The sequence below is a fragment of the Populus euphratica genome, unplaced genomic scaffold, assembly GCF_000495115.2.
Source record: "Populus euphratica unplaced genomic scaffold, PopEup_1.0 scaffold19.1, whole genome shotgun sequence".
Taxonomy (NCBI): domain Eukaryota; kingdom Viridiplantae; phylum Streptophyta; class Magnoliopsida; order Malpighiales; family Salicaceae; genus Populus; species Populus euphratica.
In genome coordinates this window covers 2,438,795-2,450,759 of record NW_011499853.1, presented here as the reverse complement: position 1 = coordinate 2,450,759, position 11,965 = coordinate 2,438,795, and the positions used below count along the sequence as shown (strand labels likewise).

The following is an 11,965-nucleotide window of genomic DNA, read 5'->3' as shown; positions in this document are numbered from 1 at the left end:
GCTTCATTGACTCATAATATTAAAATATTTTTTAAAGAGCTGTTTGAGAATGTGATTCTAGTTATTTTTTAAAGTATTTTTTATTTAAAAATATATTAAAATAATATTTTTTATTTTAAAAAATTATTTTTAACATCAATATATTAAAATAATTTGAAAACACTAAAATAATTAATTTAAAAGATAAAAATTAAATTTTTTTAGATTTCTTCAAAAGTATTTTTGAAATAAAAAATAGACAAAACCTAAATAAACCAAACTTGGACTTGGCTTAAAACCTAATTTTTCGAGTGAATGTCATCATAGAACTAAAATAATAGTTAATTGTGCGCGATTTACAGATATAATGATACTTACATTTATTTTCTTTTACTTTTATGAGGTTGGTTTGATAATTTAAGAGGTATGTTTCCTTAATTTTTCATTTTCATTTTAATTTTAGGTTAAAATTTTAGAATGTACACTTAGAAAAATACATTAAATTCTTTGAATAAACTCAGATAAAATGAAAAGTACATCTTTAAAATTGTTTTCAAAAAAATTAATCTCAATTGATATTTAAACTGATAAAAAAAATCATTACCATTGAATCAACAAACAAATGTTCTGTCTTTTTTTCTTTTTTTAATGAAGAAGAAGAAGAAGAAGAAAGAAAGAAAAGTTAATAAAGGTAATCTAGAGTTCATGGTTAGGAGCCTATTCTGGACCCATGCTCTATGGGTATCGTTTCCAACTTCATATCTTGTGGCTAAAGCTATCCAGCATCCCCTCCTCCAACACCCACACATACAAAGTTGAATGGAGTACGAAAGCATTCATGGACCAATAATACACATCTCTGTATATAATTTTAAACTTATTAATTACAAATCTATAATATATATGTACTAGGTTCTGAGTAATTAATACTTAATCTCCTTGAATGGATCGTACTTGGCTGAAATCTTAATTAGTCACATTTCAATTCATTTTTTTTTCCTTTCAAGTTTGTCCATTATTGTTTCCAGGGGTTAGCGTGCTCTTAGGATTCTTGGTAAGAGTTGTTTAATGTTTAAAATTATATAAAATTTGCATTTATGCTCAACATCATTACCATATTAAATAACATATATTTAATGTTTTGTAATCAATGCTTGCATTTTTTAATTCATATGAAAACATACAATCTCAAATTTAACAAGTTTTTTTTATAATTTAATTTTTAAAAATAATTATTTACTTGCGAGTCGCATTCAAAAACATGTCCATACATATAAAAAAAATTATTTTTATTTTTTTAAATCACAATCTAAAAATAAATTCATTACAATAAATGTATTTAGATAATACTTAATAGGGGTGACTTAAAGTGCTTGTTAGCTTTTGCCATTGTTTAATTAACTAGGTCATCCATATCTGTGAAATTAAATTTAATTGATCATAGTGGAAAAGAAGAGGTATGAACAAATACTATTTGAGGAAATTAAGGAGGAGACAGATACCTTATGTCATGGAAGCACTAGCCATCATAACTTTTTTTTTTTAATTGGAAGTATCTGTTGGGTCCTGTATATTTTCATGATGACAGATGATTTGTAGAGGGCCCTTTTCATAAGAAAGGTGAGGTATCCCTTTCACCCAAAAGACTCTAGTTTCTTAAGATTTGTGTCAAATTTTAACAAATTCAACACGCTTCTCAATGGGTGCACTGACCTGGATGCAGTTCTGCAGTACGACTCATGGGAAATATAGACAAGCTATATATAGCACAAATAACATGTAGTATACACTTTACCTCCACTCATTTACCCCCTCTCCCTCTACAGTTGTTCTATTGTATGAAAGACTATTAGCCGCAAAGAATTGAATACCCATGATATGTCTTTTGCTTAGGTACTGAAAATTACAAAGCCTTTTGTTGTGACCTTGAAGGTGCCACTTCCCAAGCGATGAGAAGCTTGTGGCCATTTTTCCTAGAAAGTGACGAGCAGGAAGGGAAAGGGGCAAGCTGTTCCGGTGTCTGAAAATATTAATTGTTGCTAGCAATACATGCAATGCTGTCATGACACGAAACTAGTAAAGCAATTAATACATGCATGTATTGATAATTACATGTACTGCTCGAAGGTAGTGACTGCTGTTACGTATGAATACCAACCATGCATGTTCTTTCTCGACAAATTAATCATCTCTACAGTTGATCATCACAGCGATATTAATTAATCTATCAAGAACACGATAGCTAATTATTGCTGTTAATTAGTGATTGATTTCGTTAGTTTTTCATCTTATCATCACTTTTTGATCGTGCAAGTTTAATTCGCAGCTAGCATGCTTGGTGAGATTTTTAATATATGAATTCTTCCATACATAAAGACATAAAATTACTGCGTGCCATGGTTTATGATGGATGTTGAAACCATAAACTAGGAGACAAGCTTTAAAGGGCCATCATGAATTCAAACTAATCATATGGTGTGTGTGTATCAGATTGAGGCAAAACAAGGGGAGGAATATATGATTGCAATTAACAATAATGAATGGTGAAATTTACCTCATTAAAAATTTTATTTTTTGATAGTTCATGAGTAAGGGTCTTTAAATTTGGGCATTCCAACATAAATAATCTACATTTAAATGCCGTTTTTCCATTAGATTATTGCATCATTGTCTTTAGGAATTATCGAATTTCAATTTTAAATAGTATTTTAATCACCGATCAACACTTTGCTAGCATTGAAAGTTGCTAGACAGCGCCATATAATTAAATAGCACGTAATGTTATACATTTCAGAATTTTACTCAGCTAGATATTTAAGTCATGTGATGAGGTAATCTAATATTTATAAGGATTGATAATTTTTTTTGTTTTTTTTATTTTTTTCTTTGGTCAATTTGTTTTTTTTTAATGATACTAACTAAATCTTATCAATATTCTCACTCGATTACTTAAAAAAAAACACGTGATGCTATACAACATAAATCTCATCTGTGTTGTGACCTATTGCACCATTTTATAAAATAATTAAAAATCAACTTCTTTAATTCCTTCCATCTAATTCGTTCTTACTCATTTAACTACACGCACAAGGAGATATCAGATCATGAGTATCCATGATCGCGTTGCATTTCCCTTATGAAGAAAATGCAGATGATAGTACTGTCATTTAAATCAATTCTCTAAGACTTTCAAGGCCAACGAGAAACTGAAATCTTGTGGTTGGTGACATGATAGACAAGCATGTAATGTCGAATGACGTTAGAGCAGGAAGATAGATAAGCACAAAAGACATAATGACGTAAAATACTCACATGCTTAATTATACAAAATACATGGATTTATACACGTATAGCATGCCTTATGTTGTAGCTACGTACATAATTCCTCTCTACACCTCTTTAAGTGTACAAATCAATAGAAAAGAAAAAAATGGATCTTGATGTGACTTGTTAGAAAATATTTCATCTTCAAGGAAAATAAAATAAAATTCACAACCCTTTTCCCATTCCTTTTTATCACTTTTTAGGTACAATTAAACCCATCAAAGTCAACAAAAAGTCAACCAAAAATGATATCCATATGCTGCTGCGTTTATCTCCGCAATGACAAGAAGTGTTTGGTGCTAGAGATTTTATAATCGATCGTTCATAGCAATAGAGGCAATTGGGATAGTACAATATTTGGTAAATGACGGGTCGATCCACCCCATTAAAACCTCATAGCATTATAACAAAGGTAGGTAACTCATAAACAGAGACGGTTGGGCTAATATGGGAGCAAAAATGAGTGCCATACCAACCCCCCCTCAATTGCTAGGCCATCGTTTAGGGTTAGATATTTATTATTGTACTATAACACAAATGTCCTCTAGGGTTACATGCCCATGAGAAAAAAAAAAAAAAAGCTTAGGGTTTTTATGGTTTAAACCTAACACCACTCTCTGACGAGGGCAGTCCCCTACACACTCCAATCAAAAACTATTTATATGCGAAAGGCATTTTTGATTCTGCCATGACAAGACAAGCACTGTTTTATTTAATCCCATCTTTAACAGAGCGTGGAGATAACGTGTGGGGAAATAGTAAAACTTTTACTATTGCCATCTAGGGTTTTCTTTTTTCTTTTGCCCTTGTACAAAGCCTCACAAGAGAGCTAATGGATGGTGATAAGAACCGCACATTCTTGACACGTGGGCGTTTTCTATTGGTTAAGCCTCACTTTCCACGGCTTCTCTCTCAACCTTTACTCTCTTTCTCTCTCTATACATATATGCCAGGGAATGTATCATGTGCATGGTTATACTATGACATGGGCATGGGCATGTTTTTTTAATTCAAATAAAACCTGGTTCCCAAGACAAAAGTTAAAAACTCACTCTCACTCTCTCTCTTTATCTCTTCTTCTCTCTCTAGCTGAAGAATCGAAAACCCCTCTAAAAAGCTAGGTATTTAGAAACTTCGCGCTCTAATTCTACACAGTCACCTCTGAATCTCAGCTTGTGATTTATATCTTCTTCTTGATGACCAAATGCTCTCTATGATGATACCTTTCTTTGAACTGGCCGTGAAGAATTGAAGTCGAGTTCGTTCAAGATCGTAGCTTTTGATTTTCTAGTGAGAAAAGGTGTGACTTTCACTCGAATTACTCTTTTTTATATTTCTGGGTGTTTTTGATTGTTGATGTTTTGTTGATTCATGTGGGTTCTAGCTGTGGCTTAGCTTGTTTGTTAGTGTTATTTAGGTCATTTCACTGCTTGAAGCACGTTAAGTTTGTTCATTTCCATGCGTTTTATCATTTCGGCTCCTTCTGGGGTGTGAATTGATTGATTTTTCTGATATTTAATGGGGTTTTTTTTTGGTGTGTTTTGTGGCTATTGAATTTGTGTTGACTGTTTACTTATGGTCAATTTGTGTGGAAATGAAACCCTAAAGTTTTCATTTTATAATTGAGGTACATGATTGTAATAGTTAACTTGGAGCTTTTAGAGGATGTTTTGAAATGGGTTTATAGTTTTTTCTTGTTTTAATTGAGAGATTAATGACTTCTATTCTTGAGTTAGCACTGCTAGTTTTATGTAACCCTAATCTATGATTTGTCTTACTGGGGTTATTTCTTGAATTAGTTTGTAATTAAAATGAAGGGATTTCATTACATGTTTGATTATATTCTATGTGAAGCACTGATATGGTAAGTGAAGATTTATGTTTGTTGTGATGAAATCTAGGGTTTCTCTAAGTTTTGCTTTGTGATGTCATGTACTTGTATTTGCTAGTGGTTGTTATTTTATGTGCTTAATCACTTTAAATTATATAATTTTGATGTGTTATTTGATTTAGAACGAAAGCTAGAAGGAATCTTTGTTTTTAGTTTACATTTGCTAATAATTATGAACAAACCCTAAGGTGTATGTTCGGACCATCTCTTAAGATCTTCTGATCTACTTTGGAACTGTAATGGCTTTGTTTTGGTTTGCCTGTCATCCATGTTGTTTTAAACTGAATAATTTTGTAAGTTTAGCATATGTTTTTTTTTTTTTGTGATAATAATCGACTATATTAATCATTAGCATATGATAATATACATTATGACTTAAGATTTGTATTGTGTATGCATAGGAAATTTGTCGTTTGGCAATTGTGCTATCAGCTTACTTGTACCATGGAAAGGACTATGTTAGTGGAGAAGAATCATCCTGGTAGCCATTCAAAACTTGTCTCCAAGGTGGAATCATCTATTAGGATTGATTCCATAACAATTGACCTGGACAATGTTGATGAGAAAGTTGAGGCAGAAAAATGCTCACATTTTTCTATGCGGTAAGCCTCGATCCCAATCATTTGGTAGGATTAAAATTTAGTTTCTCATGTTATATGTTTTGGTTAAACACTAGCATTTTTCAGCATGTGGTCCATGGGAATGCTTTTCTGATTTTTGAGTTGCTAACACCATGCATATTTAGCTTCTTTACAAGTTATTTTTCAATGTTTTCCTTTTGTTTTTCATGTTATATACTGTCTCAGGCTTTAACCTTTATATTTGTTGTTTGTTCATCATTGAATATACTACTGATGAGAACTAAACAATAGCCTTTAGTACTATTGATGAGATGTAAATGAGGAATCTGTTGGATACCTTTTAGTTGGCCATAATATTTAGGTAGCACCAATGGTATTCAAAACAAATCTGAAACAATCCATTGGGAACTGTTAACGAACTTGGAAGAGAAATTGTTACTTGCTTGTCTCAAGTATTGATTTCTGAAAGCATACAATTGAAAAATGGAGGAAATATATAGTGCAGCATAAGATATTAGGAATTTTTCTGCACATAGTAATTTTCCGTGTGCTTATTATCTCTTGTTGCTGCAAATTCTGAGCTACTGAAAATGAACGAAAAATTTCTTATATTCTGAATGCAGTGGATATGTATCTGAAATTCGTAAACGAGACTGGAAGATCTGTTGGCCATTTGGGTCAGATGGTGACAGTAATAAATATGAGGAGCAAGCATGCCTTCTTCCTCCTTTACATGTTCCAAATTTCCGATTTTGGCGTTGTCAGAACTGTGTGTGGGAAGCTGATGGCAAAGGCACTGCGAACTGTTATGGAAGCACTGCTCTAAAATCATGCAGTGCTGGATTCAAATCCACTAAAGTTTGTTCCCATGTACCAGTCCTTGGTGATGATGCAATGCTACCATCTGATGTTCAGGGAGCTGCAAATCAAGAAGTTCCCGAGGGAAGACAGGCTGATGCCTTTGCCAGTTTGACCAATACCAGTAAATGTCACCATTCTCTGTCCATTGATAAGAATGAAAGGAAGACTAAAGATGAAAATGTTTCCAACATAGGTATTTACATATGTGCTGAAATCCAAGCTTTGTTGCAGTATCATATAAATTTACTGTATGAAATCAGAATATTTTTTTTCCTGTTTTGCTCTTTTCTCAAGGGAAAAGTGTGGGTTCAGAAGATAATATGAAGCAGGAAAATCATAGACTGGCATGTGTAGCAACTGAAGTTGTTTCAAGCCCAATTCAGAAGACAGATCTTACAGATAAAATAGGTAAAAGTGCTAAGTACTTTGACATAAAATAGAAGCAAGAAAGCAGCTTAACTTCCCAGTACCCAAATCAAAACATTGCATTGCTTGTACCTTCTCTCTAATAATAGTGCTTCTGATTTCTGCAACAGCAGCTTTCAAGTCAAAATGTATCAACCTATGTGAGCCAGGCTGTGGTCATCATGAAGTTGCTGCTGCTGAGTTTGCTATAAACCTTAATTGCATGGTAAATAATGCTACTGAAATTTGTGAAGCAGGAAAAGAAACTTCCATAGATGATCAATACAAAGAGATGATAACTCGTGGGGCATCTGGAGAAGCAGGTAACATTGATGATGGGGCACTCACTGCTGACAAGGATCCTGTGAGCCGCCCTTCCCTGGAATTAGATGAGTATGATGATCCTTCATCTGAAAGCACTGATATCATGGCTGGTAATAATTCTCAGGATGTTCACCATGGAAATTCAAGTGGTTTGCATCGTAAGAAAACTCGAAAGGTGCGCTTGTTGACTGAATTGTTGTGTGAAAATGGGGATGGAGACATTGATAACCAAACTCAGTATTCTCTGCCCCATGCCTTTCCTGATGCATCTGCTGGAGCTGACAAGGTTCCTGTTCTCCAAGGGGAGGTGGCTATCCAAGGCAAAGCTAGAAGGGGCTTGGGTCAGAATAGGAAAAGAAAGTTGCCTCAGGATGAAGATTCAAGATCTCCAGAGATGAGATCTACCAGTAAAGTGTGTAAAGAAGTTAGGAACTCAAAGAGAGATGGGGAAACAGCTGAACTCAGTGGGGGTTCTGAATCAGAAGAAGATGCATTCGGAAGAATGGGTTTACAAACTGGCATGAAGAGTCAGGGGGCCAAAAACAAAGTTGACAGAAGTCTTGTTGTAAGCAAGAAGAAAAACAAAAAGGCACTGAGTTTCAATGAATGTTTGTTCTCAGAGCTGTCACCAGTAAAGGCGCCAATTGAAATTGGGGAGAAAATTTCACCAGAAAAGGCCACTGCTGTTGATGATGTTTTGACCAAATCAGCACACAATGCATTTACAGGCAGAGAGATGGACTTTTTCCCTTTGCATTCTTCACAAATGGAGAAAAATGTTAATGATTACAAGAAGAAAGGAAAGATGCCTCTTTTTGAGGATTATCATGTTTCCCCGACTCCTTCGAATCATGGCATTCTCAGTGGAGGTCCAGATATTAGGAAAGATGGGGGGACAATACATACTGGACTTGTACCTGTTCCATTTCATTCAGCAGAGGACACATATCTTGAAAAGGGGCTGGATCTTTCTCTTAATAGCTACAAGACAGCACAAAGCTACGATGGAAAGCACATTCCACTAGTAGAAAATAGGCAAAGTTCTTCATTTACTTGGCAAGAGGGAAGTTACAAAAAGCAGGCAATGAGGAAAGCTGCAGAAATTGAGCATGCGGGAAATTTCAATTTCAGTTCTAAAATTGCCCAAGATGCACCTTTTGAGAAAGGAATACATAGCGATCCCAGTACCAAGAGACCATCTTTTAAAATTCCCTTCCTCAGTGAGAATCAGAAATACAACTTTCAGGTTGAAATGGGGGGTTGTTCTCTCATGCAGAAAAAGGTATGACCTCTGTTCACGCTGGTATTGTTGGAATATCACAGCATAGAAGGAGAGGTTTTTAGATAACTGATCGATTTGGGAGCATTGCTTAATGCAATGGGAAAAGTCATGCAATTACTAGGTTGCAGGTTTGAGGCTGGAGAGCTGCCACATTGTACTAACGGTTGAAGGATAGGGACTGGTTCAAAATTCTGCCAGGAACCAAAGTCCCTTCCAAAACCTGACTTCTAAGGGATCATGGCTGGCTAATCATATTTTGCAGTTAATTGATTTGAAATTGAAACTTTCCAACCTTTAAATAAACACTCTTACTTTCCAATCTTTTATTACCTGAATGTTTTGTCATAGCATTCTCATTTCTGGTTTTTTAAAATGACTTATGTGATTATGGGTGTTTCATATTTATGGGAACTAGGTAGTTTAGCTTATAGAGTGGCCATATTTTTTGTACATGTTTGGATAGGCTGCAGGCTCACATGCTTTGTAGTATGGCTTGTCTGGAGACTCAATTATGTTTCTCTTTGTTCCAGGACTTTTGTAATACAAAAAGCAACGAGAAAACCATTGGAATGCAGGATCATTCAGCATTTCCAAGGAAAGATATCAACCAAAGAGCTGATAAGGTGTCTGAACAGGGAGCTTTAGATGACATTCCAATGGAAATTGTTGAACTCATGGCAAAGAATCAGTATGAGAGGTGTCTTCCTGATGGTGAATATGAGAAACGCCAGTTAGAAACAACTAGTAGCTCAAGGAGGAGTCAGATGATGAATTTCAGTCAAGTATATGGGCTTGGAGGGTTAAGCTTATTTCATCAGGAAACCACTCAAAAACAGAACCCTCCAGCCAGAAGAAATGGCATAATAAAGATTGGTGAAATGGAAGAATCAACCAAACAGAAGGCAGTTGATTTCTTTTCTCAAGCTGATCGAAACTCATTCAATGTGAGGCGACTGGAAAAAACTGGTTCCCCTGTGGGGTTTGGACCATTTCTTCAACATCAAGAGAAGCCATCCAACAGAGTTCAACATTCTGCTTGCATTTCTAATGTCCAAAACATTTCTCAAAATTGCAGACAGACAGGGGATGTGGTGGGGAATAGATCTTGTTATGCCAATTTCCACACCCCAGGACCATGTAACACATGCCAGAGCATTCCACAGCAAAGTAAGGAAGCAAATCACCTCTGGTCATCAATGATGTCGAATCACATGCCTTTTGTTTATAGGATTCCTCCAAAGTGTGTAACTCAATCTACCAATGTAAATGTGTTTCCTCATTCTTCTGGAAGTATCCTCAAGGAAAATATGAATGGGGATCGTGAGCTGAAGTTTTTGAATAAGAATGCTGCCAACCTGGGAAAGCAAAACAGGAATTTTGGTTCAGAAACTCTCATCAGGGCCCGTTCAGAATACCCCTTTGCTGGAAAACATAATGGGATTGAGCTTAATCAGAAGCCAATAGGGTCATTAGATCTGTATTCTAATGAAACCATACCAGCTATGCACTTGCTCAGCCTCATGGATGCAGGAGTACAGTCCAGTGCACCCATCAATATGGATGTGAACTCAAAGTTCCTCAAGAGACCTTCCATTACACACAATCCTGAACCTAAGGAGTTTTCTAGGCTGGACACTGGGGCATTTAAAGCTGTTAATACTGTGAAGCACCCACCTCCTAATCATCATGGTAAAAACCGTGATCATATTGCTGTCATTCAAACAACAGCCGGTGTATCTTCTTCATCAATTCTACATGATAAAGGTACTAGGAAGGCTACTGATTTTCCCATTCAAGTTGTTCAAGATAAAGATAAGAGAAAAGGCTCTGATTCACGCACACAGAATAAAGTAAATAGATCACAAAAATCAGCATATGGTGGTTTTGGCACCAACTGTGGATCCATTCCCGCTCATAACATGCAGTCAATGTTTTTTGGTGCTTCAGATTCTTCAATGTTTCCATTGCCATTCCGTGCATTGGAAAAGCCAAACAAACACAAGTTGGAGTCCCCTGCTAACAATAGAACTGTTCACGCCCATAAAAGCAGTTCTGAGACTGAAGTTTGCAGCGTGAACAGAAACCCTGCTGATTTTACCGTACCGGAAGCTGGAAATATGTATATGATTGCAGGTGAAGACCTAAAATTTGAAAAGGAAGTTCCTTTTGTAAACGGATCTCGCTCACTTAAATTGGACGGGCCCAAACGACAGAGGAAGTTTCCTGCTGTGAAAGGCCGTGGACGACCTCCATTGTCACGAGTGTCCTAAATTTCAATGCCGGTACCTTTTTGAAACCTATATCAATTTCTGTTTGATTAATTTTCACTTCTTAACTGAATGGACTGGTAGATGGCTTCTTTCAGAAGTCGTTGCATGGCTTTTTTCCTGAGTTTCTTGTTTCATTTCAGCAGGTGAAGTCTTGCTTTCTCTTGCCAGCTTCTACAAAATCAGAATAAGTCAAAAGCTTTATGAAGATCAGATAGCAACTGCTGAAATTGATATTGATTTTGGAACCATGATTCCATTCACTCAAGGTCTTGTTGAGTTCTAATCTCTGCAAGAGTTGCGGAAGCATAATGGGTGGCGTGTAAATACCTACAAATGCCTTGAGATCCACACGTAACTGTTTATGTATGTACCTTTTCATTTCAGTTGTGTTTTGGTGTGATTAACCTGCAAGGTTCCAGAAACGCCTGACATTTCAAAAGGGCTTCCTTGTACTTCGGTGATGGCTTTGGCTCCAGTCTTGATCAGGAAGTGGGAATGGAAATAGAGAGCAGGGAATTAGCTTGTATAATAATAGAACACCTCTAGCTGGAGATTGCCGGGTGTTCATCAACTCAGCCATTGTTGGCTGTACTGCCGTGTTGTAATTTATAAGGTAAGAAAATCACAAGGAGGCTTGTAATCTTTTGGAACATGAAGGAAAAAGACAATGTGTTAGGAAGATTTGGGTTAGCCGGAGACAGATCACGGAGACGGATCTTTCTGATTAACCTAATAGACTGGTATTCGGTTTTATCAAAGAATTATTGACAAGGATTGAGTAGTGCACCTTTTTTTTAATTTGTTCTCATAGCAGCCAGAGCATCCTATGAAAGGTTGATGCCTTGTCTAAGACAATATATAGTTATGATAGATTGTCTGGTGAACACCAGTTCCCAAGCAGGAGCATGTTTGAATGAATACAGCAAGGACATGACCGAGCTTTAGCTATGCTATTAAAAATATTTCACACTGAAAAAATGTTATTTTACATATTTTAAGAAGAGAACGCGAAAGTTCATGCGTTCCTTTCTATTTTAAAAATGCCATT

At 35.7% G+C, this 11,965-nt stretch overlaps 1 protein-coding gene across 5 annotated transcripts; it reads left to right on the top strand.

The window, feature by feature from the left end:
• The first annotated feature begins 4,351 nt into the window (after positions 1 to 4,351).
• Positions 4,352 to 11,723, top strand: EMF1 (embryonic flower 1 (EMF1)). 5 transcript variants are annotated; one of them, XM_011021332.1, is made up of 8 exons: positions 4,352 to 4,603; positions 5,596 to 5,796; positions 6,399 to 6,829; positions 6,931 to 7,044; positions 7,173 to 7,405; positions 7,490 to 8,647; positions 9,178 to 10,929; positions 11,058 to 11,723. In XM_011021332.1, exons 2-7 carry the CDS (start codon positions 5,639 to 5,641, stop codon positions 10,915 to 10,917), a joined length of 3,834 nt encoding a protein of 1,277 aa, XP_011019634.1. In that variant the 5' UTR covers positions 4,352 to 4,603; positions 5,596 to 5,638; the 3' UTR covers positions 10,918 to 10,929; positions 11,058 to 11,723. The 5 variants fall into 5 exon arrangements, with proteins under 5 accessions (XP_011019634.1, XP_011019635.1, XP_011019633.1 ...); XM_011021333.1 differs by having other exon boundaries at positions 7,173 to 8,647; positions 9,178 to 10,411; positions 10,595 to 10,929; XM_011021331.1 differs by having other exon boundaries at positions 7,176 to 8,647.
• Positions 11,724 to 11,965: the final 242 nt, after the last annotated feature.

What these genes read in the sequence shown, in the direction of transcription:
- EMF1 (XM_011021330.1), top strand. Translation starts at nt 5,639, where the DNA reads ATGGAAAGGACTATGTTAGTGGAGAAGAATCATCCTGGTAGCCATTCA. An exon ending in TGCTCACATTTTTCTATGCG is followed by an intron (nt 5,797 to 6,398) that starts GTAAGCCTCGAT and finishes TTCTGAATGCAG; the next exon opens with TGGATATGTATCTGAAATTC. An exon ending in GTTCTCTCATGCAGAAAAAG is followed by an intron (nt 8,648 to 9,177) that starts GTATGACCTCTG and finishes TCTTTGTTCCAG; the next exon opens with GACTTTTGTAATACAAAAAG.